Source organism: Anoplophora glabripennis, unplaced genomic scaffold, assembly GCF_000390285.2.
Source record: "Anoplophora glabripennis isolate ALB-LARVAE unplaced genomic scaffold, Agla_2.0 scaffold1137, whole genome shotgun sequence".
Taxonomy (NCBI): domain Eukaryota; kingdom Metazoa; phylum Arthropoda; class Insecta; order Coleoptera; family Cerambycidae; genus Anoplophora; species Anoplophora glabripennis.
Window position 1 is genome coordinate 46522 of NW_019417219.1, and position 14179 is coordinate 60700.

The 14179-nt window shown below is 30.5% G+C and overlaps 1 protein-coding gene and 1 long non-coding RNA gene across 7 annotated transcripts in view; both read left to right on the forward strand.

Annotated features, from left to right (window-relative positions):
* LOC108913689 overlaps positions 1-13974 on the forward strand; it is a 17011-nt gene extending 3037 nt beyond the window's left edge. For 2 of the 5 annotated variants that reach the window (XM_023456054.1, XM_023456058.1), the window contains exon 3: positions 6694-11520. In XM_023456054.1, the coding sequence (XP_023311822.1) occupies positions 6694-10379 (3686 nt within the window). In that variant the 3' untranslated portion in view covers positions 10380-11520. Of the gene's footprint in view, positions 1-6325; positions 11521-12524; positions 12585-12976; positions 13317-13461 lie in introns of those variants that run through there. The other 3 variants (XM_023456057.1, XM_023456056.1, XM_023456055.1) reach the window with 3 other exon arrangements.
* On the forward strand, positions 2373-4969 carry LOC108912239. Of its 2 annotated transcripts, XR_002763176.1 has the most exons (4): positions 2373-2901; positions 3296-3645; positions 3900-4195; positions 4589-4969. It is a non-coding gene; the product is annotated as an uncharacterized LOC108912239 (long non-coding RNA). The 2 variants fall into 2 exon arrangements; XR_002763175.1 differs by having other exon boundaries at positions 3900-4969.
* Positions 13975-14179: the final 205 nt, after the last annotated feature.

Genomic DNA, 14179 nt, shown 5'->3' on the forward strand with positions numbered 1-14179 from the left:
GAGTTCTGCTTTGATGACATGGATCCAACAGTGGCCATAAGTAGGGCCATTTTAGTTCCAACAAATAATATTAGCCATTCCATTAATAAAAAAGTTTTGCAAAAATTAGAGGGCCCGAGCAAAACTTACTGTAGCGCTGACTGTGTGGATACAACGGATGACCCGGCAGCCGAAGTGGCAAATTACACTGTCGAATTTCTAAATTCATTAACTCCCAGTGGACTTCCGCCACACAAATTGGTCTTAAAAGAAGGCGCCGTAATAATGCTTTTACGCAATTTAAACCTAAAAAAAGGTTTGTGCAATGGTACTAGATTAATTGTTCGTTTATTGGGAAACCAGTACATAGACGCTGAAAAAACCGACAGTAGTGGCAGACCTACTGGAGAACGAGTTTTTATTCCCCGTATAGACCTCAAAACAGGAGGTGACACGTTACCATTTAAATTAAAAAGAAGGCAATTTCCCGTTCAGTTAGCTTATACCATGACGATTCATAAATCGCAGGGACAGACCTTCAACCGAGTGGGTATCTATCTGGAGGAACCCGTATTTACTCACGGACAACTCTATGTAGCTTTTTCGAGAGCTAAAAACATAGAAGACGTTAAAATTTATATGTTACAACGTCCAGAACAAGGTAAGCTTTTACCAAACGCTGAAAACATATACACACGAAACGTCGTGTACAGAGAAGTACTATAATATGTTTTATTGTACACCCCATCCATGAGATTTGAGAGAAACTTTTCATAAAGGTCAGTAACTGAACTTTTTCCATATTTGATACTCTCTCTAATACTCCAAATATGTTTTCAGTATTCCAGCCTTTTCCATATGACAGTTTGGTATATTATCATTACAAAACACTAACTATGTGTAACATTTTTGCAAATATGTCAATATAATATCTCATTTTTAGTAGACAAACTTTTCCGATTATAATTATTCTGTTACAAGAATTAATTACTTTCCCTATATTCCTATAGATTATGTGAGCACAGGCTAATTTTGCATCGTGCAATCAGTTGCTTTAAATCGAATAAAACAACATGTTTTAATCTTAGAATTGGGAAAATGGTTTGCTATTTATAGCAAACGTATAATCGGAAATAAGAAATATTTATATTTCAATAAACAATATTGGCATATTAAACTGCATCTTACAATACCATAATGTCTTTTCTTCTCATTTTCATATCTGAGAATTTTTTCTGTCGCATGGAAACAGGCAATACTTCCTTCTAATTTTTTATTTGGCACTTGGTATCAAATATGAGGCAAATATTATACCATTTTAAATACGAATGCCCTTATATGCTTTCGAGCAATTCTTAATATACCGTGCCGTATGTAGAAGGATATATTATTCCAAATTTAATTTCAAAAGATATTTCCAGTTACATTTCATCTTACTTTAAAATCAATAATTTAATATTTTTGTTATTTTTTTCCAACACTAATTCTAATCATGTATTAAAACCTTAATATTCAATGTTATACTCATTTAGAGAAATAATAACAATGTATTATATTAAATTATACAAATATCACATTTTCGAAATGGCTACTTTTATCATTTTTTTATACTCTCTATTGACTCGAAAAATCCGATGCTTCCTTCGTAATATAATTAATTGGCGGTTTTATCAGATATGGAGCAAATACTATGCCACCATTTTAGGCAAAACTGTCTCCAAACGCCTCGAGCAATTTCTGATTAATATACCTTGCCTTTTTTTACAAGGATAGATTTTTCGGAATTTCCTTTCAGTGAGATATAATTTAATATAATAACTTACCTCGCCTCAAAATCATTAATTTAATATTTAACGTTGTTATTGTTTGTAAATTCGAATTATGTATTAAAAACTTTTATAATGTGTAAAAACTTTTTCTCCAAAAATTATTCAACTAAATTTTCTATCCAAATTTTTAACAACTTTTATGATATAAAATATATTTTTTTTCCGACACTAAATCTAAAATCATGTATTAAAACCTTAATAATTTATTTTCAATGTTAGTCTCATATAGAAATAATAACAATATATTTTATTAAATTATGCAAATATCACATTTTCGAAATTGTTACTTTTATCATTTTTTTATACTCTCTATTAATTCGAAAAATCCGATGCTTCCTTCGTAACATAACTGGCGGTTTTATCAGATATGGAGCAAATACTATGCCACCACTTTAGGCAAAACTGTCTCCAAATGCCTCGAGCAATTTCTGATTTATATACCTACTTTGCCTTTTTTTACGAGGATAGATTTTTCGGAATTTCGTTTCAGTGAGACATAATTTAATATAATAACTTACCTCGCCTCAAAATCATTAATTTAATATTTAATGTTGTTATTATTTTTTATCCCATCATCAAATTCAAAATCATTTATAACATGTAAAAACTTTTCCATTTTTCTCCTTCAAAAATTATTCAAGTAAATTTTCTATCCCAATATTTAACAGCTTTTGTGATATAAAATATATAATATAAACTCTCTGATATTTTCAATCTGTCAACAATTAATTATATATAGAGAAATATTCCAGTAGATAAAAATTACAGAATGTATTTAAAATATCAGTCCATATTATAAATATGATTTATTATTCTTTTAATATATTTATATAATTTATTTTTTAGACAAAAAACCTTAAATTTGTCATTCTGTGTCTATTTATAATATTTCGCACATTTCACATATTATATATTTTATAGTATCTATAGTAATACTTTTTTTTCAAATTTGTACAAACACATTGTAATTACTTTATTACTATTTACTACTTAATACCAATCTAATAATTTAACCACCATTATCTACTCCCAGACCTCTTGGATACACAGGACTATAAGAATTGCAGTCTTCTTTCACAATTTTGATAATATCGTAAGTTACTGCATTCACATTTTATTATATTTAGGTCTGGTATTTTGAGTCTCAATTAAAGCTGGATTAACTAATCATCATTGTGATTATACTTTATAAAATAAATCGGTATATGTACATTCTAATCACCTGATCAGTTAATCAAATTTTCACCGAGACTCAAAGTACTGGGCCTTGCACTAATATTAACCAAAACACAAAATTATTATTAAAAAATATTTAATTAATCTTTTTTTTTTATTTAATTTAATATCAATATTAATAACAATCTTGAACATTAAATTGTAATAATTGTTTAATATACTAAAAAAATAACAAAATCAACTTAAAATTTATAGGTATCTTTTACCTTTACAATGGTCACATTTTTTAAAAACTTTTAATTTTCTTTCAGGCCACATATAAAAATCTACAAAGCATTCTTACATCTAACACCACCACAAATATTTAAAATTGAAATTACACATCGTCTGCAAACTAAAACACATCGGATAAGAAACTACAACATCTACAGTTTTAGAAGAAATTAAAATCTGGCCTATATACAAAAATATACTGATATTGACCATACTTCAAGAAAAAAGAATTTTACTAATATCCGTAACACATCAATGAAGATATAAACTATTTTTACCATAACATATCGGAACATATCGGAAAAACAGTGAACTCCAATGCTTCGATGTAAAGATACATCCCACATACATACGGAGAAATCGCAGAAACAAGAATTCATAGTACAAGGTTAAAATAACAAACATGTCTCTTTAATAATAAAATAATTTACAATTACAAAATACAGATCAGATACAAGACTGGTTAAAATTTTACAAATAAATAATGAAAATATAAAATATAATAANCAAACATGTCTCTTTAATAATAAAATAATTTACAATTACAAAATACAGATCAGATACAAGACTGGTTAAAATTTTATAAATAAATAATGAAAATATAAAAGAATGAAAAAATATAATAAACAAATCTTTTCACAGATCAGTTGCAACAAAACCTTAGTGGAAATATCGCTGAATATATCGTCAATGAAGAAGAACAAAACTAAAGGGATTGATACCACCAGTTACAAAAACCAATAGGGAACATCTCCAAAGACCACCATTGTTTGAAGAGCGATTCCCTTCATAACGATATTCAATCAACAACAAGAACAGAAACAGACATCCCGATAAGCCTACAATTATCATATCAAGTCCACCCCACAGAGCCTAACCCAACAACAAGGGCAAGTTAAAGGTTCTTAGCTATGACTAAAGAAGTGCAATGTAAATCTGTAAGTGGTACTAACTAAATACATAACCCAAATCATACAGCTTGAAAAACTAAGGTACAAATTAAAAATATATTTTTATTACAAATTTAAACATTTATATGAAAAAAACATTAATTGTCAATATTTCAATCATTTCAACCATTCATTTTCATCTACATTTATTGTTTTAACTTTAAAGCCTGTTATCTAAAGATCAATTTATCTATACTATAAATTCTAAATCTAAAAAATTACATTTGTAACACATATTACATACATATTTTCTGTAAAGTATTTCATTCCTTTATATTTCTGTCCAAATATTAATTATTTTTACTATAATTTTTTTTCCTATTCACTTAAATATTTTGTCATGTAAAATTTTTGTTTTAAAATACATTATTCTTTACACAGTTCAGTCACAAGAAAACTTTGGCAAACATACCACTGAACAATCCATCAATGAAGAACGAATCATTTGAAAAAATTGGATACTATCAGTTACAAAACCAACAACAGGAACCAAAAATGACCATCATGGTAAAACTAGAGTTTTAATAAGCCCATCCCCACAGAGCCTAGCCTAAAAATAACAAAGGCAGGTCAAAGATTCCTAGCTATGGCTAAGGAAGTGCATTGTAAGTCTGTAACTGATGGCAACAAAATACATAAATTACAACATAACGACCCAAAAAAACATGGTACTTTAATCTTAACACCAAAAATATTGTTTTTCAAAAATAGCAATATATTCAAACAAATATATTTATTTATTTTTATATCAAATTTTATAAATTGAAGACTGAAAACCATTAAGTTTTAAATTTTTATTTATTTTTTTTTTTTTTCACCTAAAAAATCACCGAGTCCTTAAAGATATTATATAAAAATTGCTATTTTATAAAATTCCATTCAAACAAAACAAATATGTACATTCATTACATTATATATCCTTCACTTTCATATAGTTAAAATTTTAAAACAATGAATTTCGTCACTAAATTAACAAGCTTAACCTTTTATTACAAACATTTAAAATACTTTTCCACATTCCATTTTCTGATGCAAAACTTAAAAGTTTTCAGACCTCTAATTCTATAAAACTTTCTCCATTTAATTTTATACAATTGCAACTAAGGTTTTAAAGCTTAAACATGTAACAATTTATCAATAAACTATATACTCTCAACTAATTTTTATTCATATGAAATAATAAAATTTTTAATAGGATTACAATTACTAATACCATTATTTTAACTAGAAAATATTTAGCTAACAATCATTCTTACAATTCTACATTTCAAATAAAATTCATTAAAAATTATAGCAATACTCAAAAGAAATCTAAAGATTTTTCAAAGAAAAAAATTGTAACTTAAAACACTTATTTCAACCTTCTCCAAGGAGCAGAAATTTTCAAAAAATTATTAATCAGTTCTACGTGTACAGCAAAAAATAATTTAATAAAAATTAGTTTTCAATTTATGACTGTTATTCCATATTTTTTTCATAACTTTAAAAGCCTGTATCTCTCAAGACGTGATCATTCTACTGAGATCACTCTTTTACAAAACATATTCTTTTTAACTATATCCACAGAACACAGGATATTCTAAATAAATACGAAATATTCTTTTTATAAAATATTCGAATATAATATTCCATGCATATTATTCGGGAACAATTAAGCCTGACACCAATTTCCTTTTTTAATATCCATTTTACAAAATATCCTAGGAATATTCTACATAGGTAGGTGCATTATGAATATTCAAGATAAACGTAATTAATATAATAAGTTACATGTTTAACATTTATGGAAATTTCATTATTAAAAAATCAACATTTATTGAACTTAACATTTCATTTTCAGTTGGTAGGTACATACAAAGAAATTTATTCCATCGTAAAATAAAAATGAACTTTCTTTTCGTTATCAAATTATGTTATGTTATTACTACAGACTCAATGTATGATGATCATTGCTACCCTAATATGGTCACAAATTAAACCATCAATATATATTAAAATCTGATAGCTCCGTCTGCGTCGCACGATCGGCCCGAAAAAGCGCCGACTTATTGCCACATAGGCTTTTCGGGGGAGCCGCGCGGCGGNTGTAGAACGCCTAAGTCGTGGACACTATACAAAATGCTGCCGACAAGGTAATGTAGTTTTAGAAAATTTACCACCTATGCCTGATGTTTTAGAAGCTCTGTTTCAAGGCTTACATCCTTTGTCTGCCCATTTCAGAAGGTATATTTTATTATATAATTATAGTTTTCAGTTTGTATCTTTAGAGGCAAACCTACGAGACCTACCCGCAAGGGGTCCATATGTCTTTTCTGTCAGAGGAAAAGTATATCACCACATTTCCAATGTAAATGTTAATGAGCCGTTGCAACGCTACGGACCTATTTATTTTCTAGATCCAGACGATGCTGTCAATGCCCGAGCACAAAACAATAATCAAGTCTTAGATAGACGATTAATTGTTCTTTTGGAACAATTGCTAAGAGATATAAATCCCTACGCTAGGGCATATATGCATCTACGAGAACGTTACAATTTAGAACGGCAAACCATTGACAGACTTCGAGCAGAAGCCGTTCGTGATAACGTAGAACCTCCCCCTTTACAAATGCCAAATATAACATTAGAATTATTAAATGTTCGTGGAATAAATAGAAGGCAATATGACTTGCCTAGAGTGGAAGAAGTTGCAGCTGTGTACAATTTAATGCCAGACGCTCCAGCAACTCCTAATATGCGTATTTATGTACGCGACGAACCCACTAGATTCCAAAATGTCTCAGAGGAAAGTGAGCATAATGATCCGTTAGTATTTCCTCTACTGTTCCCTCAAGGAGAGCCGGGATGGTACATAGGAATGCCTCACAGAAATGGTAATCGCAATATAACATTATGCGAATATTATGCCTATCGTTTTGGAATTAGAAATAACGATACCAGACTTAAATATGGAGGCAGACTAACACAACAATTTGCTGTCACTGCGTATATCAAAATCGAAAATAATCGTCTCAAATATATATTACGCAACCAAGAGAGGTTAAGAGTGACAGAATATGTTGGGTTGGCCGATTACCTACATCGTAGAGTCCAAGAAGGCAATGAGAATGACGAGGCCGCAACATTGGGTAGAATGGTCATTTTACCATCAACTTTTATAGGCTCGCCGAGATACCAACAGCAACTTTTTCAGGACGCAATGGCAGTTGTTGGACGCTTCGGTATACCCAGCCTTTTCATTACGATGACAACCAATGCACGATGGCCAGAAATAGTGGATAATATTCCCGCAGGTTATACTGCGAGTGACCACCCATCTCTCATGGATAGAGTATTCCAGTGCAAATTAAATGAAATGATAGATGACGTGCTGAAAAAGCACATTTTTGGGGTACACGTAGCTAACCTCTACGTTATAGAATTCCAAAAAAGAGGGTTACCCCATTGTCATAATCTGCTTATTCTAAGAGACGGAGATAAATTAACAGACCCTCGCAGAATTGATGCATTCATTAGTGCAGAAATACCAGATCCGCAATTAGAACCGGAACTGTATGAAATTGTAACCTCTTTCATGGTACACGGCCCTTGCGGAGAATTGAACCCAGACTCCGTTTGTATGGTGAATGGCCAATGTTCTAAAAAGTATCCTAAAGAATTTAGTGAACTTACAGTAATATCAGAAAAAGGGCAAGTCTCTTATAAAAGACCAAACAATGGCAGAACTTTGACGATTAGAGCTAATAACAGAAACTGTATTTTAGACAATCGTTGGATAGTTCCTTACAATCCCTATATCCTATTAAAGTATAAATGCCATATTAATATAGAGGCTTGCGCTACTACCCAATGCGTTAAATACTTATATAAATACCTATTTAAAGGTGTAGATCTGGCATTAGTTCGCATTAACGTAGAAAATCAAGCGAATTATAATGAGGTAGAAAACTACTTGAACGCACGGTATATGACTCCTCCGGAGGCCTGTTGGCATATCAATCAATTTGAAACCCATAAAAATACCCACACCGTTTATCGGCTTTGCGTTCATCTACCTACCAGGCAAATGGTTCGTTTCCAACCTGGATTCGAAATACAAGCATTAGAAAATAATGAAATTACCCAACTAACGGCATGGTTTCTGTTAAATCAGAATGACCCCGACGCCCGACAATATCTGTACACCGACATTCCATATCATTACGTATGGAATAGTAGAACTAAACGGTGGACCCGTCGCCAAAGGGGTGCTAACAAAATTGTAACACGAATGTACTCTGTGAGTATACGTAATCAGGAATTATATTACTTACGTTTGTTACTTTTACATGTTCCTGGAGCAATCTCCTACGAAGAGTTACGTACACTAAACGGGGTCATTTACGACACCTTTAAAGAAGCCTGCCAGCACAGAAATTTATTGGCAGATGACGTTGAGTGGAAACGAACTCTGAGAGAAGCTTGCTCTAGAGATATGCCATATCAATTGAGAAGCATGTTCGCTTTCATATTAGTTTTTTGTGAAGTTTCAGATGCTCCGGCGCTTTGGGACGAATTCCGAGATTATTTCATGGAAGATTTCAGGCGCCACGGCCTTTCTGAGGAACGGGCTCTGCAACAAACACTTCAATGTATTCAAACCACACTGCTGCTAAACGGCACTAGATTAGCATCATACGGTTTACCAGAACCTGCAGAAATGGTAATACGTTTTGATCCTATAAATATAGAAACCGAAAGAGTACAAGGTCAGGAAATGTACGAAAACCTCAATCATGAACAAAGAACCATTTGTAATGCAGTAATGAATGCTGTTCATGATGACAACGATCCCAATCGTCTTTTCTTGGTAAATGCCGCGGCAGGATCCGGCAAATCATACCTGTTTCAAACCTTGATCTCAAAGCTACGAGGTGAAGAATTACCCGTATTAGTAGCCTGTCCGACCGGAATAGCTGCTTCAATTCTAAAAGGTGGTCGGACGATTCATTCAGTATTTAAATTACCTTTTGATATTAACGAAACGACGACTACCGGAATCTCCCCTACTACAAGTGAAGGTCGTTACATAGCCTCATGTAAACTCTTAATAATTGACGAAGTCTCCATGGTGACAAATCTTATTTTTAACATAATCGAAAGGGCACTACGAGACATCTGCAGCGATAACAGACCCTTCGGCAATAAAGTGACATTATTAGGCGGAGATTTCCGACAAACCCTACCGGTAGTCGTTGGCGGAAATAGATGTACAATAGTAAACGCCTGTATAAAAAGTAGCCGACACTGGCCTCTATTTACAAATTACGACTTGCAAACAAACGTAAGGGCTATTCAGAATCACGAGTTTGCTACATGGCTCCTGAATTTAGGTAACGGAACTTTACAGCCTCTACGACGAACAATATATGGTAATATTGTACAAATACCCACAAACTGTTACGTTACCAGTGTCCCAGATCTTATCGAGTTCTGCTTTGATGACATGGATCCAACAGTGGCCATAAGTAGGGCTATTTTAGTTCCAACAAATAATATTAGCCATTCCATTAATAAAAAAGTTTTGCAAAAATTAGAGGGCCTGAGCAAAACTTACTGTAGCGCTGACTGTGTGGATACAACGGATGACCCGGCAGCCGAAGTGGCAAATTACACTGTCGAATTTCTAAATTCATTAACTCCCAGTGGACTTCCGCCACACAAATTGGTCTTAAAAGAAGGCGCCGTAATAATGCTTTTACGCAATTTAAACCTAAAAAAAGGTTTGTGCAATGGTACTAGATTAATTGTTCGTTTATTGGGAAACCAGTACATAGACGCTGAAAAAACCGACAGTAGTGGCAGACCTACTGGAGAACGAGTTTTTATTCCCCGTATAGACCTCAAAACAGGAGGTGACACGTTACCATTTAAATTAAAAAGAAGGCAATTTCCCGTTCAGTTAGCTTATACCATGACGATTCATAAATCGCAGGGACAGACCTTCAACCGAGTGGGTATCTATCTGGAGGAACCCGTATTTACTCACGGACAACTCTATGTAGCTTTTTCGAGAGCTAAAAACATAGAAGACGTTAAAATTTATATGTTACAACGTCCAGAACAAGGTAAGCTTTTACCAAACGCTGAAAACATATACACACGAAACGTCGTGTACAGAGAAGTACTATAATATGTTTTATTGTACACCTCATCCATGAGGTTTGAGAGAAACTTTTCATGAAGGTCAGTAACTGGACTTTTTCCTTATTTGATACTCTCTGATCTAATACTCCAAATATGTTTTCAGTATTACAGCCTTTTCCATTTGACAGTTTGGTATATTATCATTACAAAACACTAACTATGTGTAACATTTTTGCAAATATATCAATATAATATCTCATTTTTAGTAGACAAACTTTTCCGATTATAATTAGTTATTCTATAACAAGAATTAATTACTTTCCCTATATTTCCATAGATCATGTAAGCACAGGCTAATTTGGCATCGTGCAATCGGTTGCTTTAAATCGAATAAAACAACATGTTTTGATCTTAGAATTGGGAAAATGGTTTGCTATTTATAGCAAACGTATAATCGGAAATAAGAAATATTTATATTTCAATAAATAATATTGGCATATTAAACTGCATCTTACAGTACCATAATGTCTTTTCTTCTCATTTTCATATCTGAGAATTTTTTCTGTCGCATGGAAACAGGCAATACTTCCTTCTAATTTTTTATTTGGCACTTGGTATCAAATATGAGGCAAATACTATACCATTTTAAATACGAATGCCCTTATATGCTTTCGAGCAATTCTTAATATACCGTGCCGTATGTAGAAGGATATATTATTCCAAATTTAATTTCAAAAGATATTTCCAGTTACATTTCATCTTACTTTAAAATCAATAATTTAATATTTTTGTTATTTTTTTCCAACACTAATTCTAATCATGTATTAAAACCTTAATATTCAATGTTATACTCATTTACAGAAATAATAACAATGTATTATATTAAATTATACAAATATCACATTTTCAAAATGGCTACTTTTATCATTTTTTTATACTCTCTATTGACTCGAAAAATCCGATGCTTCCTTCGTAATATAATTAATTGGCGGTTTTATCAGATATGGAGCAAATACTATGCCACCATTTTAGGCAAAACTGTCTCCAAACGCCTCGAGCAATTTCTGATTAATATACCTTGCCTTTTTTTACAAGGATAGATTTTTCGGAATTTCCTTTCAGTGAGATATAATTTAATATAATAACTTACCTCGCCTCAAAATCATTAATTTAATATTTAACGTTGTTATTGTTTGTAAATTCGAATTATGTATTAAAAACTTTTATAATGTGTAAAAACTTTTTCTCCAAAAATTATTCAACTAAATTTTCTATCCAAATTTTTAACAACTTTTATGATATAAAATATATTTTTTTTCCGACACTAAATCTAAAATCATGTATTAAAACCTTAATAACTTATTTTCAATGTTAGTCTCATATAGAAATAATAACAATATATTTTATTAAATTATGCAAATATAACATTTTCGAAATTGTTAGTTTTATCATTTTTTTATACCTATTGATTCGAAAAAATCCGATGCTTCCTTCGTAATATAATTAATTGGCGGTTTTATCAGATATGGAGCAAATACTATGCCACCATTTTAGGCAAAACTGTCTCCAAATGCCTCGAGCAATTTCTGATTTATATACCTACTTTGCCTTTTTTTACGAGGATAGATTTTTCGGAATTTCGTTTCAGTGAGACATAATTTAATATAATAACTTACCTCGCCTCAAAATCATTAATTTAATATTTAATATTGTTATTATTTTTTATCCCATCATCAAATTCAAAATCATTTATAACATGTAAAAACTTTTCCATTTTTCTCCTTCAAAAATTATTCAAGTAAATTTTCTATCCCAATATTTAACAGCTTTTGTGATATAAAATATATAATATAAACTCTCTGATATTTTCAATCTGTCAACAATTAATTATATATAGAGAAATATTCCAGTAGATAAAAATTACATAATGTATTTAAAATATCAGTCCATATTATAAATATGATTTATTATTCTTTTAATATATTTATATAATTTATTTTTTAGACAAAAAACCTTAAATTTGTCATTCTGTGTCTATTTATAATATTTCGCACATTTCACATATTATATATTTTATAGTATCTATACTAATACTTTTTTTTCAAATTTGTACAAACACATTGTAATTACTTTATTACTATTTACTACTTAATACCAATCTAATAATTTAACCACCATTATCTACTCCCAGACCTCTTGGATGCACAGGACTATAAGAATTGCAGTCTTCTTTCACAATTTTGATAATATCGTAAGTTACTGCATTCACATTTTATTATATTTAGGTCTGGTATTTTGAATCTCAATTAAAGCTGGATTAACTAATCATCATTGTGATTATACTTTATAAAATAAATCGGTATATGTACATTCTAATCACCTGATCAGTTAATCATATTTTCACCGAGACTCAAAGTACTGGGCCTTGCACTAATATTAACCAAAACACAAAATTATTATTAAAAAATATTTAATCTTTTTTTAATTTAATTTAATATCAATATTAATGACAATCTTGAACATTAAATTGTAATAATTGTTTAATATACTAAAAAAAATAACAAATTCAACTTAAAATTTATAGGTATCTTTTACCTTTACAATGGTCTCATTTTTTTTTAAACCTTTTTAATTTTCTTTCAGGCCACATATAAAAATCTACAAAGCATTCTTACATCTAACACCACCACAAATATTTAAAATTGAAATTACACATCGTCTGCAAACTAAAACACATTGGATAAGAAATTACAACATCTACAGTTTTAGAAGAAATTAAAATCTGACCTATATGCAAAAATATACTGATATAGACCATACCTCAAGAAAAAAGAATTTTACTAATATCCGTAACACATCAATGAAGATATAAACTACTTTTACCATAACATATCGGAAAAACAGTGAACTCCAATGCTTCGATGTAAATATACATCCTACATACATATGGAGAAATCGCAGAAACAAGAATTCATAGTACAAGGTTAAAATAACAAACATGTCTCTTTAATAATAAAATAATTTACAATTACAAAATACAGATTAGATACAAGACTGGTTAAAATTTTATAAATAAGTAATGAAAATATAGAAGAATGAAAAAATATAATAAACAAATCTTTTCACAGATCAGTTGCAACAAAACCTTAGTGGAAATATCGCTGAATATACCGTCAATGAAGAAGAACAAAACTAAAGGGATTAATACCACCAGTTACAAAAACCAATAGGGAACATCTCCAAAGACCACCATTGTTTGAAGTGCGATTCCCTTCATAACGATCTTCAATCAACAACAAGAACAGAAACAGACATCCCAATAAGCCTACAATTATCATATCAAGTCCACCCCACAGAGCCTAACCCAACAACAAGGGCAAGTTAAAGGTTCTTAGCTATGACTAAAGAAGTGCAATGTAAATCTGTAAGTGGTACTAACTAAATACATAACCCAAATCATACAGCTTGAAAAACTAAGGTACAAATTAAAAATATATTTTTATTACAAATTTAAACATTTATATGAAAAAAACATTAATTGTCAATATTTCAATCATTCATTTTCATCTACATTTATTGTTTTAACTTTAAAGCCTGTTATCTAAAGATCAATTTATCTATACTATAAATTCTAAATCTAAAAAATTACATTTATAACACATATTACATACATATTTTCTGTAAAGTATTTAATTCCTTTATATTTCTGTCCAAATATTAATTATTTTTACTATAATTTTTTTTCCTTTTCACTTAAATATTTTGTCATGTAAAATTTTTGTTTTAAAATACATTATTCTTTACACAGTTCAGTCACACTGAACAATCCATCAATGAAGAACGAAT